This window comes from Coregonus clupeaformis, chromosome 24 (assembly GCF_020615455.1).
Source record: "Coregonus clupeaformis isolate EN_2021a chromosome 24, ASM2061545v1, whole genome shotgun sequence".
NCBI lineage: Eukaryota > Metazoa > Chordata > Actinopteri > Salmoniformes > Salmonidae > Coregonus > Coregonus clupeaformis.
The window spans coordinates 29,929,763-29,946,189 of NC_059215.1; the positions used below are offsets into that span (position 1 = coordinate 29,929,763).

A 16,427-nucleotide genomic window follows, 5' to 3' on the forward strand; every position below is an offset into this window, starting at 1 on the left:
AGAGCTGGGACCAAAGTAACAAAGCCTACCATCAGTAACACACTACACCGCCAGGGACTCAAACCCTGCAGTGCCAGACGTGTCCCCTTGCTTAAGCCAGTACATGTCCAGGCCCGTCTGAAGTTTGCTAGAGTGCATTTGGATGATCCAGAAGAGGATTGGGAGAATGTCATATGATCAGATGAAACCAAAATATAACTTTTTGGTAAAAACTCAACTCGTCGTGTTTGGAGGACAAAGAATGCTGAGTTGCATCCAAAGAACACCATACCTACTGTGAAGCATGGGGGTGGAAACATCATGCTTTGGGGCTGTTTTTCTGCAAAGGGACCAGGACGACTGATCCGTGTAAAGGAAAGAATGAATGGGGCCATGTATCGTGAGATTTTGAGTGAAAACCTCCTTCCATCAGCAAGGGCATTGAAGATGAAACGTGGCTGGGTCTTTCAGCATGACAATGATCCCAAAAACACCGCCCGGGCAACGAAGGAGTGGCTTCGTAAGAAGCATTTCAAGGTCCTGGAGTGGCCTAGCCAGTCTCCAGATCTCAACCCCATAGAAAATCTTTGGAGGGAGTTGAAAGTCCGTGTTGCCCCAAAACATCACTGCTCTAGAGGAGATCTGCATGGAGGAATGGGCCAAAATACCAGCAACAGTGTGTGAAAACCTTGTGAAGACTTACAGAAAACGTTTGACCTGTGTCATTGCCAACAAAGGGTATATAACAAAGTATTGAGAAACTTTTGTTATTGACCAAATACTTATTTTCCACCATAATTTGCAAATAAATTCATTAAAAATCCTACAATGTGATTTTCTGGATTTTTTTTCTCATTTTGTCTGTCATAGTTGACGTGTACCTATGATGAAAATTACAGGCCTCTCTCATCTTTTTAAGTGGGAGAACTTGCACAATTGGTGGCTGACTAAATACTTTTTTTCCCCCACTGTATCTACCAACTCTCCCCTGGGTCACACAACACTATGCAATGACAGCATTACAGGAGTTAACCATGAGACTGAAAGCTCAATAACAAGCTTTGATTTCTTCCAGTGAAAATGGCAGCTTCAGTGTAAAGAAAAAAGGTCTAATTTTCACATCCCATAATTCATTTCAGTTCATTAGTGTGTAATCTGCTTCTCTGTATCATCGGTGAATGGGCATCATGCTGTGAATACTGTATCAGTAGCAACAGATGGAAGGGAGAAATGGAAGGCTATGGAATGTGATTGAGGTTTTGCATTCAGGTTATGTTCTTTGCAGGCCTTTATACACTATACACAGTAGTTGAGAAAGAAAGAAAGAAAGAAAGAAAGAAAGAAAGAAAGAAAGAAAGAAAGAAAGAAAGAAAGAAAGAAAGAAAGAAAGAAAGAAAGAAAGAAAGAAAGAAAGAGTCAATTTGAGAAGAGGTAAGAAGGTCCCTGGTGACATGAGTGTTTTTTCTGTTGGAAGATCAAAGAGGTTCCTCTCCATCCCTTGGAGGAGTGAGTTTGATTGACAGGTCGTCTCTAGGAAACAGCTATGTCTGAGGGCGGCACTACCCAATCATGCACCACCAATTGAACTTTGAGAGTAAATGGTCACTTTGAGGAACCTTTGTGATTGATAGGAGGGAGACTGGTTCATTTCTGATTGACAGAGGCACAGAGACCAGCTCCATTTTGATTTAGTGATGACTTCTGCCCAGATATAATCTCTTTATATTTCAGATAAGCCTTTTCATTACTGGAGGCTTTTAGCCGAACCAAACTAGTGGGGAATGCTGAGGTTAGAAACGAGTGTTTGATCATTACATTTTACATTTTAGTCATTTAGCAGACGCTCTTATCCAGAGCGACTTACAGGAGCAATTAGGGTTAAGTGCCTTGCTTAAGGGCACATCGACAGATTTTTCACCTAGTCGGCTCGGGGATTAGAACCAGCGACCTTTCGGTTACTGGCACAACACTCTTACCCACTAAGCTACCTGCCGCCCTATCATGAGGTGCGGTACCACCTCAAAGGCAGCCAGTATACAACAGAGCATCCTATTTTCTAAGAATCTTTGTAGATCAACCCCTCCCTCCATCAAATCCCGTAAGCCCTCCCAATACTCCTCAGCCCCCAAACAAACAGAAGTGTAGACTCACCAGGGACATACAGTGAGGGAAAAGTATTTGATCCCCTGCTGATTTTGTACGTTAGCCCACTGACAAAGACATGATCAGTCTATCATTTTAATGGTAAGTTTATTTGAACAGTGAGAGACAGAATAACAACAAAATAATCCAGAAAAACGCATGTCATAAATGTTATTAATTGATTTGCATTTTAATGAGGGAAATAAGTATTTGACCCCTCTGCAAAACATGACTTAGTACTTGGTGGCAAAACCCTTGTTGGCAATCACAGAGGTCAGACGTTTCTTGTAGTTGGCCACCAGGTTTGTACACATCTCAGGAGGGATTTTGTCCCACTCCTCTTTGCAGATCTTCTCCAAGTCATTAAGGTTTCGAGCCTGACATTTGGCAACTCGAACCTTCAGCTCCCTCCACAGATTTTCTATGGGATTAAGGTCTGGAGACTGGCTAGGCCACTCCAGGACCTTAATGTCCTTCTTCTTGAGCCACTCCTTTGTTGCCTTGGCCGTGTGTTTTGGGTCATTGTCATGCTGGAATATCCACCCACGACCCATTTTCAATGCCCTGGCTGAGGGAAGAGGTTCTCACCCAAGATTTGACGGTACATGGCCCCATCCATCGTCCCTTTGATGCGGTGAAGTTGTCCTGTCCCCTTAGCAGAAAAACACCCCCAAAGCATAATGTTTCCACCTCCATGTTTGACGGTGGGGATGGTGTTCTTGGGGTCATAGGCAGCATTCATCCTCCTCTGTGACGAGGTGTGAATGAAGGAGTCAGGCGCAGGACGTAAAATACCAAAGTCCAGAGTTTATTCCATTTACATAAATCAAACACCCCAAGCGTCAAATGAAACTATACAAGGGAAAACATCCACCCTGGCATAAACACAGTGAATAGTAGCTCAACCGAGCTACACGCTCTCACAACAAAGAATAACTCACAAAGACAAGGGGAACACTTATACACATACTAATTAGGGGAATGAGCACCAGGTGTGTGTGATTGACAAGACATGACAAGTGGAGTGATGAGAATGGGATCGGCAATAGCTAGTACTCCGGTAACGACGAACGCCGAAGCCTGCCCGAACCAGGAGGGGGGGCAGTCTCGGCGGAAGTCGTGACATCCTCCAAACACGGCGAATTGAGTTGATGCCAAAGAGCTCGATTTTGGTCTCATCTGACCACAACACTTTCACCCAGTTCTCCTCTGAATCATTCAGATGTTCATTGGCAAACTTCAGACGGGCCTGTATATGTGCTTTCTTGAGCAGGGGGACCTTGCGGGCGCTGCAGGATTTCAGTCCTTCACGGCGTAGTGTGTTACCAATTGTTTTCTTGGTGACTATGGTCCCAGCTGCCTTGAGATCATTGACAAGATCCTCCCGTGTAGTTCTGGGCTGATTCCTCACCGTTCTCATGATCATTGCAACTCCACGAGGTGAGATCTTGCATGGAGCCCCAGGCCGAGGGAGATTGACAGTTCTTTTGTGTTTCTTCCATTTGCGAATAATCGCACCAACTGTTGTCACCTTCTCACCAAGCTGCTTGGCGATGGTCTTGTAGCCCATTCCAGCCTTGTGTAGGGTCTACAATCTTGTCCCTGACAACCTTGGAGAGCTCTTTGGTCTTGGCCATGGTGGAGAGTTTGGAATCTGATTGATTGATTGCTTCTGTGGACAGGTGTCTTTTATACAGGTAACAAACTGAGATTAGGAGCACTCCCTTTAAGAGTGTGCTCCTAATCTCAGCTCGTTACCCGTATAAAAGACACCTGGGAGCCAGAAATCTTTCTGATTGAGAGGGGGTCAAATACTTATTTCCCTCATTAAAATGCAAATCAATTTATAACATTTTTCTGGATTTTTTTGTTGTTATTCTGTCTCTTACAGTTCTAATAAACCTACCATTAAAATTATAGACTGATCATTTCTTGGTCAGTGGGCAAACGTACAAAATCAGCAGGGGATCAAATACTTTTTTCCCTCACTGTAGTACGATTTGTGTAGGCCTCTAAGCCCTGTTTGCACCAAAGGCCCACTCTCATCCCCCTACTCTGCCCTAAGCACCATAACCTACACTAATCACATTAACAGATGGCTATCAGTGAGAGAGGAGGGAAGGAAGTGGTAGATACAAATACAAACAGAGATAAAGTAACAGATCCAGGTAGGGCATGATATTGAATGGGATAGAGGGTGTACAGTGTATTCAGCTACTCTGGTCAAAGTTATTGATAGATCAATTAGCCAGTAGCCATTAAAGTTTGGCAGTACCTCTCCCTGATAACAGCAGAGAGAACGGGAAGTGTGATGAAGTTGGCCGTTACCTCGTGCACATAAGGTTTCTTGAAGTCAGAAACAGTTTCTCAACATTTTGAATTTATTGTCAATAAATAGATAAATACAACGACAGGTTAAAATCAGGCTAAGAGCTAAAATGCTAAATCAAGGATTAATATATCATCAAATCTAGCAAACATGCTTGCCTCTATCCTTGCTTCCAAAAGGGGAACTGGGAAAAAGAAAAAATTAAAATATACATATATTTTTAATTACCCTACCAACTAACCCTACACTCATTAAAACCCATCACCTTATTCCACTACTCTAATCCTGTCTGATCCTACCCCATGCCAACGGCCTGAGAGGACAGGACACTACCACTCAACACACCCTGTAACTCTTCTGAATTCAAATCTCGTACCCCCAAGTACTTCTCTGCAGCTGCCACCACAACATCTATTTGTTGTGATTTACGTTCCATCTCTGCGGTACAGTTCATAACCATTGCTATGAACACCCCTACAGTTGACACTTATTCTACCATAACTACACATTGCTCTGTCCCATGTCCTCCTGCACACATCTTGGAATCTCAGTGGATTTTGCACGAAATATCTTACAGCATAACTCATATTCCCTAACATTACTTTGTCAGGTAAAGACTAAATCAAAGCTCAAAAGAGCAGACTGTGTCCCCTCTGATTAACCATGTTCTCCGCCGGGTCTGCGTCGCACCAAAATGCGGGCGACACAAACACCAGTAATATTCAACTTCAATTGCTCCACCTCCACACTTAACGCTACCCCAGAAATCACTCCTTTCAATGGTGCCCTGTACCTAAGCATAAAGCAAGATACAGGTCTTTCCCAAAATTGCATCACACGGAGCGCATGCTCCCTCTGATCTGAAGAAACACAAACATCACAAGTCCACTTCAGGTTACCGTCACCGACTCAATAGAACCCACCATCTTTTCCATCCAATCTGAAACCACCCATGGATCAGCCAAAAGTCCTGGATCCACCCTCTTCAAAAATGTCACTCCCACTGGACCAAACTTATCTCTATCATAACCATGTCCATCGATGCAAGGCTTGGGCTCCTCATCACACCTTCCACCTCTTCCATTTCACCTCCAGAACAGGGTTGTGGCTTAACAGGGAAGAGAAGGATCTTAATATTGAGTCTTCAATAACAGCTCCTCAATTTGAACTCAAGATGATAATTCAGCCATTACCATTAAGCAGATGTACAGTACTTCATTTGAGACTGGGATGGGAATTCAAATGGGAGTATAATTATAGCTATAGAGCACCGGGTCAATTGGATCCCCGTTCCCAGGCATGGCTGCTCCTTCCTATGGCTGAGTGGCATGTAATCTCACACTCCCCTCCCTTCAATTCATGGTTTGGTTCGATGGAAACTAAAATGTTTTCTCCAAAAGTAATTTCAACTGAAAGAATAAGTCAAATATTCCGTTCAACAGTGAAATCATAAAGACATGAATACTCAGTTTAAGCACATGGTCGATAGCCAGTATTGATTGAGGTAAACACTGTGTAGGTCAGGAGGCTTATGGTAAGAGCCAGAGTGGTGGGATTAGTCCCTCTGTGTCTCTGTCTATTCCCTCTTCAGCACACACACCCTTTTAGGCTCATAGTCTCACATGCTGTCGCCCACCAACACACCCACACAGGCTTCCTCAGCTCAGTGCTACACAGTTGTAAATGGGCAGATAAGAGCAGAGAGATGTGTAATTGAGGATATGGCCTGTAAACTGTGCACTGGTGATTACTGTACATAAAACATACTGTACATAAAACATTCTGTATATAAAACATACTGTACACATAAAACATACTGTATACATAAAACATACTGTATATAAAGAATACTGTATATAAAACATACCGTATTATCTCCAGGTTGCACAGTAATAGGTAAGACCAATGGAATTATGGCCACCTCGCTCTCTCTCCCTCTCTCTTACACACACATACACACACACACACACACACACACACACACACACACACACACACACACACACACACACACACACACATTAACTGGGCATGCTGTTCTGCCTTGTGCAGCCATGAATTTCTATGATGGGACATTTACATGCAAATTGTCTTGATTAAAACATTTGAGGATGTAAAAATGAACCGGTTACAACCTGCATACCCCTCCTGCTTCATGTAACCAGCCCTAATGTATTAGACTCAAATATATTACATTGCAGCACAGTACAATGGAATTTTATTCACTATCTTTCATTGCCTGGCTGACGCAACTCACGTGACTCACAGCGCAGTGAGAGTGTCACGGTTTCGGCCGAGGCTGCCTCTCCTCCTTGTTCGGGCAGGCTTCGGCGCTCGTCGTCTCCGGAATTCTAGCTGCCACCGATAGATGTTTCATGTTCGTTTGCTTTTGTCTGTTTGTGTCACACCTGTTTCTGTTTTACGTAATTAGTGTCCTATAAGTTTCTCGTTGTGTTTGTCATGGGTTGTGTATGATTGTTTTTCGTCAGTGTTGTGTTTGCTCGGTTGAGCATATTTTCTCCACTGCGCTGGAGCTCAGTTGCACCTGTTTCGTGCACCACTTCGTTTTGTCGCACCTGTTTGTGCGCATTTGCCTTTTCGCCTCGTGCGTAGTTTAGCTGTTGGGCTTAATTGTCCTGTTGCCTGTGTTTGGGCCAGAATACAGCATTTGGAACCTACCGTCTGCGTCCTGCATTTGATTCCTTACACCACACCTACACACGCCCTGACAGAATCATACACCAGTCATGGAATCAGCAGGAGCCGAAGCAGCCCAGACAAGACTGGAAGCCCAGGTTCGGGACCAGCAAGAGCAACTCCTGCAGATGGGGAACGCCCTGCAGGAGGTGATTACCACACTCCGAGGCTGGGGTTCGCCTCCACCACCACCCGCCCTGCCAGCACCATCGGCCAGCCCGCCCAGTCCAGCGCCGGAACCTCGAGGAGTCCGACTATCTCTCCCGAGGGCTTACGACGGGACAGCGGCTGGGTGTCAGGGATTCCTGCTCCAGGTAGAGCTATACCTGGCCACCGTGCACCCGGCACCGTCAGGGCACGGGAGCGTGTCCGCCCTGATCTCCTGCCTGGCCGGAAAAGCGTTGGAGTGGGCCAACGCAGAGTGGAGGAAGATCGACGCCACGACTATTACGTACACCGAGTTCTCCCGCCGCTTCAGGGCGGTGTTTGACCATCCCCGGAGGGGAAAGCGGCGGGGGAGCGTCTGGTCTTCCTCCGACAGGGAGGAGAAGTGCCCAGGAATTCGCGCTCGAATTCCGTACTCTGGCGGCAGATGCAGGGTGGAATGATCGGGCCCTCATCGATCTATACCGATGCAGCCTACGTGAGGACGTCCGTCGGGAGCTGGCTTGCAGGGACACCAGCCTCACTTTCGACCAGCTGGTGGATATGTCCATCAGGCTGGATACCCTGCTGGCTACCCGCGGACGTCTTGCGGAGGGTCCGTCCATTCCACCCTCCAGCGCCTCCGAGCCTTGTCCTATGGAGCTCGGGGCGCTGGCGCTAGAGAGAGGAGGAGTCGGCAGGCTAGGGGGTCCATCCACTGCACCAACTGTGGTCGGGGAGGACACACCGCGGCTAGGTGCTGGGGATGGCCTCCTAGGGGAGATGACGACAGGTCCCGCACTGGGGATTCCCTCCAGGTGAGTAGGCGCCCCACTCACCCAGAGCTCTCTGTTGCCCATTTTTGTATGCCTGTACGTTTTCCACAGGTAGCACCTCATGCCCAGCATAAGGCGCTGGTAGATTCAGGCGCAGCTGGGAATTTTATTGATAAAAAGTTTTGTTTAGCGTTAGGGATTCCCCTCATTCCTGTTGATGTTCCTTTTCCCGTTCACGCCCTAGATAGTCGTCCGTTGGGTACGGGCTTGATCAGGGAGGTCACGGCGCCACTTAGGATGTGTGCGCAGGGGGATCATCAGGAGATGATTCAGCTGTTCCTGATTGACTCTCCTGCGTATCCGGTGGTGCTGGGCATGCCCTGGTTGAGTACCCATAACCCAGTGATTTCGTGGCAGGAGAGGGCTCTGATGGAGTGGTCTGCCCAGTGTGTGGGTAGATGTTTGGGCGTTTCCGTAGGGGCTACCTCGGTGGAGAGTCCAAACCAGGTGCCCGCATTGCACATTCCACCTGAGTATGGGGATTTGGCTATTGCGTTTAGTAAGGCGAGGGCGACGCGGTTGCCACCCCATAGGCAGGGGGATTGTGCGATAAACCTCCAGGCAGGAGCTGCGCTCCCACGGAGCCATGTGTATCCTCTGTCTCAGGAGGAGAAGAAAGCTATGGAGATTTACATAGACGAATCACTGAGACAAGGATACATACGGCCGTCCACTTCCCCCGCGTCCTCGAGTTTCTTTTTCGTGAAGAAAAAGGATGGTGGTTTGCGCCCATGCATCGATTACCGTGGTCTCAATCAGATTACGGTGAAGTATAGTTATCCACTCCCGCTGATTGCGACCATGACTGAGTCGTTGCATGGGGGCGCGTTTCTTCACGAAACTAGATCTCAGGAGCGCGTACAACTTGGTGCGCATCAGGGAGAACGATGAATGGAAAACAGCCTTTAGTACCACCTCGGGCCATTACGAGTATCTGGTCATGCCATACGGGTTGATGAACGCTCCATCAGTTTTCCAATCATTTGTGGATGAGATCTTCAGGGACATGCAGGGGCAGGGGGGTGGTGGTGTACATTGATGACATTCTCGTGTACTCACCTACCCGTGTCGAGCATGTAGCCCTGGTGCGCAAGGAGTTGCGGAGGCTGGTGGAGCACGACCTGTATGTGAAGGCAGAGAAGTGTCTGTTTTTCCAGGAGTCGGTCTCCTTTTTGGGTTATCAGTTGTCTGCGTCAGGGGTGAGGATGGAGGTAGATCGAGTGTCGGCCGTGCGTAATTGGCAAACACCAACCACTGTGAAGGAGGTGCAGCAGTTTTTGGGGTTTGCAAATTACTACAGGAGGTTTATCCGGGGTTTTGGACAGGTGGCAGCTCCCATCACGTCTCTGTTGAAGGGGGTCCGGTGCGTCTGCAGTGGTCAGCCGAGGCGGACAGGGCGTTTGGGAGGCTGAAGGACCTGTTTACCTCGGCCCCGGTGCTGGCACACCCGGATCCCTCTTTGCCGTTCCAAGTAGAGGTGGACGCGTCGGAGGCCGGTTTAGGAGCCGTGCTTTCACAACGATCTGGCGCGCCACCTAAACTCCGCCCCTGTGCTTTTTACTCTAAGAAGCTCAGTCCGGCGGAGCGGAACTATGACGTAGGGGACAGGGAGCTGTTAGCCGTGGTACAGGCTCTAAAGGTGTGGAGGCACTGGCTTGAGGGGGCTCAACACCCTTTCCTCATTTTGACGGACCACCGTAACCTGGAGTACATCCGGGCGGCGAGGAGGCTGAACCCTCGCCAGGCAAGATGGAGTATGTTCTTGACCAGGTTTACGTTTAAGATCACGTACATCCCTGGGTCACAGAATGGCAAGGCAGATGCGCTGTCTCGGCGGTATGATGCGGAGGAGAGGTCCGTGGAGCCCACTCCCATACTGCCTGCGTCGTGTCTGGTGGCGCCGGTAGTGTGGGAGGTCGATGCTGAACTCGAGCGGGCGTTACGCACCGACCCTAGTCCATCACAGTGCCCGGAGGGTCGGAAGTACGTTCCGCTCGAGGTTCGGGATCGATTGATCTATTGGGCTCACACGTCACCCTCCTCTGGACATCCGGGTATCGGCCGGACAGTGCACTGTCTTAGTGCCAAGTACTGGTGGCCCACGTTGGCTAGGGATGTGAGGGTTTATGTTTCCTCCTGCTCGGTGTGCGCCCAGTGTAAGGCGCCTAGACATTTACCTAGGGGTAAGTTGCTACCCCTGCCCGTTCCACAACGGCCATGGTCCCACCTATCGGTGGACTTTATAACAGACCTTCCCCTCTCCCAAGGGAATACCACCATCTTGGTCGTTGTGGACCGGTTCTCTAAGGCCTGTCGTTTGCTCCCCATGCCGGGTCTTCCCTACGGCCCTGCAAACTGCCGAGGCACTGTTTACCCATGTGTTCCGGCACTACGGGGTGCCCGAGGACATTGTGGCTGATCGGGGTCCCCAATTCACCTCCAGGGTCTGGAGAGCGTTTATGGAGCGGTTGGGGGTCTCGGTGAGCCTCACCTCGGGCTACCACCCGGAGAGCAATGGGCAGGTGGAGCGCGTAAACCAGGATGTGGGTAGGTTTCTCAGAACATACTGCCAGGACCGGCCGGAGGAGTGGTCTAGAGTACGTTCCTGGGCCGAGATGGCCCAGAATTCCCTACGCCATTCCTCCACGAACCTAACCCCATTTCAATGTGTGTTAGGTTACCAGCCGGTTCTGGCACCCTGGCAGCAGAGCCAGATCGAGGCTCCTGCGGTGGATGAGTGGGCGCGGCGCTCGGAGGAGACTTGGAACGCTGCACACGTCCACCTGCAGCGGGCCCTCCGACGTCAGAAGGCGAGCGCTGATCTCCACCGCAGTGAGGCACCGGTGTACGCACCTGGTGATCGAGTCTGGCTCTCTACCAGAAACCTGCCCCTCCGCCTGCCCTGTCGGAAACTGGGTCGGCGGTTTGTAGGGCCATTTAAAGTCCTGAGGAGGTTGAACGAGGTTTGTTATAGATTACAGCTACCTGTGGAGTATAAGTGTATTAACCCCTGCGTTCCATGTGTCCCTTCTCAGGCCGGTGGTAGCGGGCCCACTCCAAGAAGATGAGATCTTGGAGACTCCTCCGCCCCGTTGGACATCGAGGGGGCACCGGCGTACTCCGTGAGATCCATCTTGGATTCGAGACGTCGGATGGGGGGTCTCCAGTATCTAGTGGAGTGGGAGGGGTACGGTCCGGAGGAGCGGTGCTGGGTGCCGAGGAGAGACGTGTTGGACCCGTCGCTCCTGACGGAGTTCCATCGGAGGCATCCGACGCGCCCTGCGCCGCGTCCCCTGGCCGTCCCCGAGGCCGGAGTCGGCGCGCGTCTGGAGCCGCGCGTCAAGGGGGGGGTACTGTCACGGTTTCGGCCGAGGCTGCCTCTCCTCCTTGTTCGGGCAGGCTTCGGCGCTCGTCGTCTCCGAATTCTAGCTGCCACCGATAGATGTTTCATGTTCGTTTGCTTTTGTCTGTTTGTGTCACACCTGTTTCTGTTTTACGTAATTAGTGTCCTATAAGTTTCTCGTTGTGTTTGTCATGGGTTGTGTATGATTGTTTTTCGTCAGTGTTGTGTTTGCTCGGTTGAGCATATTTTCTCCACTGCGCTGGAGCTCAGTTGCACCTGTTTCGTGCACCACTTCGTTTTGTCGCACCTGTTTGTGCGCATTTGCCTTTTCGCCTCGTGCGTAGTTTAGCTGTTGGGCTTAATTGTCCTGTTGCCTGTGTTTGGGCCAGAATACAGCATTTGGAACCTACCGTCTGCGTCCTGCATTTGATTCCTTACACCACACCTACACACGCCCTGACAGAGAGCTGGACAGGAGGCCATTGTAAATGCAGTATTCACTCAGAAATTGAGCGGACGCATTGATTGGTTCTCTCAAAAGTTTGTTTTTTTCCTGGGGGGTTGAGACCTCTCGTTGTTTGGATTTGAAAATCCAACAGTTGTAATGGAATGGGGCGGCACTCAGGGCTGTGTGTTGCTGTGTGCGTGTGGGTGTTTGAGTGAGAAAGACACGGAGGAGAACCAACCAGTAAAAGCACAGCCCCCTTCATTATCAATGCATTATACCGACAACATCAAAACAGCCTTTCCAGACTCAGAGGAATTCAAGTTAGGTGTTAGCCAGACTATATATTTTATGCATTCTCTTACAAAAGAGAAACTCCATGAAATGTGTAACAACGGCAGAACACTGCGCATTGACACCAGTAGGAAGCATTTAAAAATCAGTTATATTTCTTTACAACAATTTTCTCTTTCTACGATTCACTGCATCGGAATAGACAATTCTAAGATGGACACTTCTAAGATGGAATTCCATCACTATCCTACCAGGCTCTGAGAGAGATTGAATATAAATGCACTTCTTTGACTGGGACTGTTTTTGTGCTGCTATTCTATTATCTGTCTGAGGTGATTGCCTGGCCACCGTGGCTTGAGTTTACCCCCGGGTCTTGGCAGGGACGCAATGAATGGAAAGGAAATGAGGGAGAGAGAGCGCTAACCACAAAATCCCTCATCCATAAAGGACACGCACAAGATGGCACACATGCGCACACACACACAGTACATGACGGCATAAAGTGCCTTGCAAAAGTATTCATCCCCCTTGGTGTTTTTCCTATTTTGTTGCATTACAACCTGTAATTTAAATGGATTTTTATTTGGATTTCATGTAACGGAAAAGTGGTGCGTGCATATATTCACCCCATTTGCTATGAAGCCCCTAAATAAGATCTGGTGCAACCAATTACCTTCAGAAGTCACATAATTAGTTAAATAAAGTCCACCTGTGTGCAATCTAAGTGTCACATGATCTGTCACATGATCTCAGTATATATACACCTGTTCTGAAAGGCCCCAGAGTCTGCAACACCACTAAGCAAGGGGCACCACCAAGAAAGCGGCACCATGAAGACCAAGGAGCTCTCCAAACAGGTCAAGGACAAAGTTGTGGAGAAGTACAGATCAGGGTTGGGTTATAAAAAAATATCTGAAACTTTGAACATCCCACGGAGCACCATTAAATCCATTATAAAAAAATGGACCAGGCAAGGAAGGCATTAATCAGAGAGGCAACAAAGAGACCAAAGATAACCCTGAAGGCGCTGCAAAGCTCCACAGCGGAGATTGGAGTATCTGTCCATAGGACCACTTTAAGCTGTACACTCCACAGAGCTGGGCTTTACGGAAGAGTGGCCAGAAAAAAGCCATTGCTTAAAGAAAAAAATAACCTAACACGTTTGGTGATCGCCAAAAGCCATGTGGGAGACTCCCCAAACATATGGAAGAAGGTACTCTGGTGAGATGAGACTAAAATTGAGCTTTTTGGCCATCAAGGAAAACGCTATGTCTGGCGCAAACCCAACACCTCTCATCACCCCGAGAACACCATCCCCACAGTGAAGCATGGTGGTGGCAGCATCATGCTGTGGGGATGTTTTTCATCGGCAGGGACTGGGAAACTGGTCAGAATTGAAGAAATGATGGATGGCGCTAAATACAGGGAAATTCTTGAGGGAAACCTGTTTCAGTCTTCCAGAGATTTGAGACTGGGACGGAGATTGCTGTACACCAGCGGAACCCATCCAACTTGAAGGAGCTGGAGCAGTTTTGCCTTGAAGAATGGGCAAACATCTCAGTGGCTAGATGTGCCAAGCTTATAGAGACATACCCCAAGAGACTTGCAGCTGTAATTGCTGCAAAAGGTGGCTCTACAAAGTATTGACTTAGTTATGCACGCTCAAGTTTTCTGTTTCTTTGTCTTATTTCTTGTTTGTTTCACAAGAAAACATATTTTGCATTATCAAAGTGGTAGGCATGTTGTGTAAATCAAATAATACAAACCCCCCAAAAATAAATGTTTATTCCAGGTTGTAAGGCAACAAAATAGGACAAATGCCAAGGGAGGTGAATACTTTCGCAAGCCACTGTACACACACACCGTGAAAAGCTTGGAATGCTTTGTTCTTCAGAATAAATCCATATCTTCAAAAGCCAACCAAATTAAATTCAGGGTTAAACAACTCATCTGGCTTTTAATTTCAGCAACAGCAAAGATTATACAGTATGCCTTTTATCAGGACCTGACATGCACAGCAGGGAGTGAAATATAAATTGTTAATATCGACAGAGAATAAGATTCCCCTCCCACACACACACACACACACACACACACACACACACACACACACACACTCGTTGGGCTTAATCCAGAAATGGATGGTGAATCATACACAGCACAGCTCCGGAATATCTGTCTCAGTGTACCAGTAAGCTGCTGCAGTAGGAAAACGTGTGTGATCAAGACCCTATTCGATGGCTCTGTGACTCAGTAACACCCCAACCCACCTTGCCTGGCCTCAAGCAGGGATATGCTTTCAAAAGTAGTGGAAAGATCCAGAAGTGTTTTCTTAATGGATGTGTTAGGAGACTGTATGGTAAGCTGAGTATGTCACAGTAGCTAAGGGTTGAGTTGAGTTTATATGACTGAGGTTGACATTATGCATGTATGAGTAGCCTATATAAGGGGTGACAGTATGCTGAGCCAAATAGGTTAATCTTGCAAGTCTAGCTGACTGAACTAGAGTACTGAAGCCCCAAGATACAATATAAATGAACAATATAGAGAACAATATATATTGTTTTCTTTAATTGTGTGACTGGAGCCCCTGTAGGTCTGTGTCTGTGTAACCCCTGAATGGACTCACCCTGTTCTGGGTTGTACTCCTCCACCGTGCTGACGAAGTGTGGTCTGGAGTAGAAGTTGTGGGGGCCAGGCTGCTGGAGCCCTCCCAGGCTGAAGAAGCCCCGCTCGGTGGCAGCACAGCAGGCGAAGGCCCGTCGGCTGGGGATGCAGGGGTAACGCATCCAACTCTTCATTTCCAGGTCAAAAGCCTCGAAGGCTGTGACAGGAAGCTTGCCCTCACGCCCACCTGCCAGGGAAGAGTGGAGAGGAAGGACAGAGGGTCAGAAGGAGTGGGCAGCTGGGCATGAGAGAGAAGGAATGAGAGAGGAGAGAGATGAAAGGTCAGAATAGGTGGGAGGGATGAGATGTGAAGAGAGAGAGGGAGAAACAGTTATAAAACATGAATAATAATACATATTTGGCACTAAATGGATGGTTGGAAATGGTGTCCCTTCATTAGCAGATTCCATATCTGATAGGAGCAGCCAAATATCCTGGGGTGTGTTCTCAAATATAAGCTTGGCACATGGCCCAACTGACATACCTTCAGAGATAAATATTTGTGTATTCTGTCTCGTTCCATTGGTTTCTCCCTTTCTCACCTCTCTGATCCTCCCTCTCTCTCTCTGTGACAGCCCCAGGCTCTCTCTCCTCCATGCTCACACTCTTGGCCCAACAATACTCACATTACATGACAGCTACCCAGAGTGTGTGTGTGTGTGTGTGTGTGTGTGTGTGTGTGTGTGTGTGTGTGTGTGTGTGTGTGTGTGTGTGTGTGTGTGTGTGTGTGTGTGTGTGTGTGTGTGTGTGTGTGTGTGTGTGTGTGTAGTGATGAGTATTACACTTTGGATCTGGCTGGCAGTGTGTATAGTGAAGAACATACACTGTGTCAGTCACTCTGCTATGCTGTTGGATCTGCAGGCAGTGAGAAAGGTGTGCATCCTATTGGAGTTGGGCTAAAGTTTCTATCCATGTCTGAGTAGACAGTTTGCACTACAGCATGTCAGTGTCAGATGTTTGATCAGCCTGGACATGCCGACAGTGTTCCCACTGTGATCACACACTGATTGCTGACACAGACACAATGCCTGACATGGCGTATTTCAGGTAATATTCATCAGGTTTTATTCATGGTCATCACCTGTCACGGTCACAGTTAGATAGAACATTATTATTCATCCAAAGAATACAAATCAAAGGGAGTAAACAGACACATCCTACTGTAGTCCAAGGAGCCAAGACAAGTGTTTGTGCCTGTTCAATGATACATAACACAGAGTAGAGGGACATTAGATGAGTACCACAGCTTCATTTGACAAATTGTGTACATTTAATCAATTTACAGTAGTTAAATGTACTGTACTGTACAGGGGTGTGGTTGTTATATTGTAATAGTATAATAATGTAATTAGCATAAGGCTAATGAACAGCCCCGCCCCCCTCTCCTAATCAGGAAGCTGAAACATGGCCAGCAGAGGCAGTCAGCCATTCAGAGAAAAGGCTCTGGGAATGGCTCTGTGGAAAATGTCACATTTACTACAAGTCTTCAGTTCAGATCCCTGGCTGTCACACTGCTGTCCAAAAGTATGGGTCTGCTCTGCATTCGCTGAG

At 48.0% G+C, this 16,427-nt stretch overlaps 1 protein-coding gene across 3 annotated transcripts in view; it reads right to left on the reverse strand.

The window, feature by feature from the left end:
• LOC121538339 (kelch domain-containing protein 8B-like) overlaps positions 1 to 16,427 on the reverse strand; it is a 142,602-nt gene that overhangs the window by 30,804 nt on the left and 95,371 nt on the right. For all 3 annotated transcript variants that reach the window (XR_005995192.1, XM_041846239.1, XM_041846238.1), the window contains exon 4: positions 14,839 to 15,063. Coding sequence is in view for 2 of the 3 variants with exons in the window: in XM_041846239.1 (XP_041702173.1) it covers positions 14,839 to 15,063 (225 nt within the window). In the remaining variant the exon portion in view is untranslated. The remainder of the gene's footprint in view (positions 1 to 14,838; positions 15,064 to 16,427) is intronic.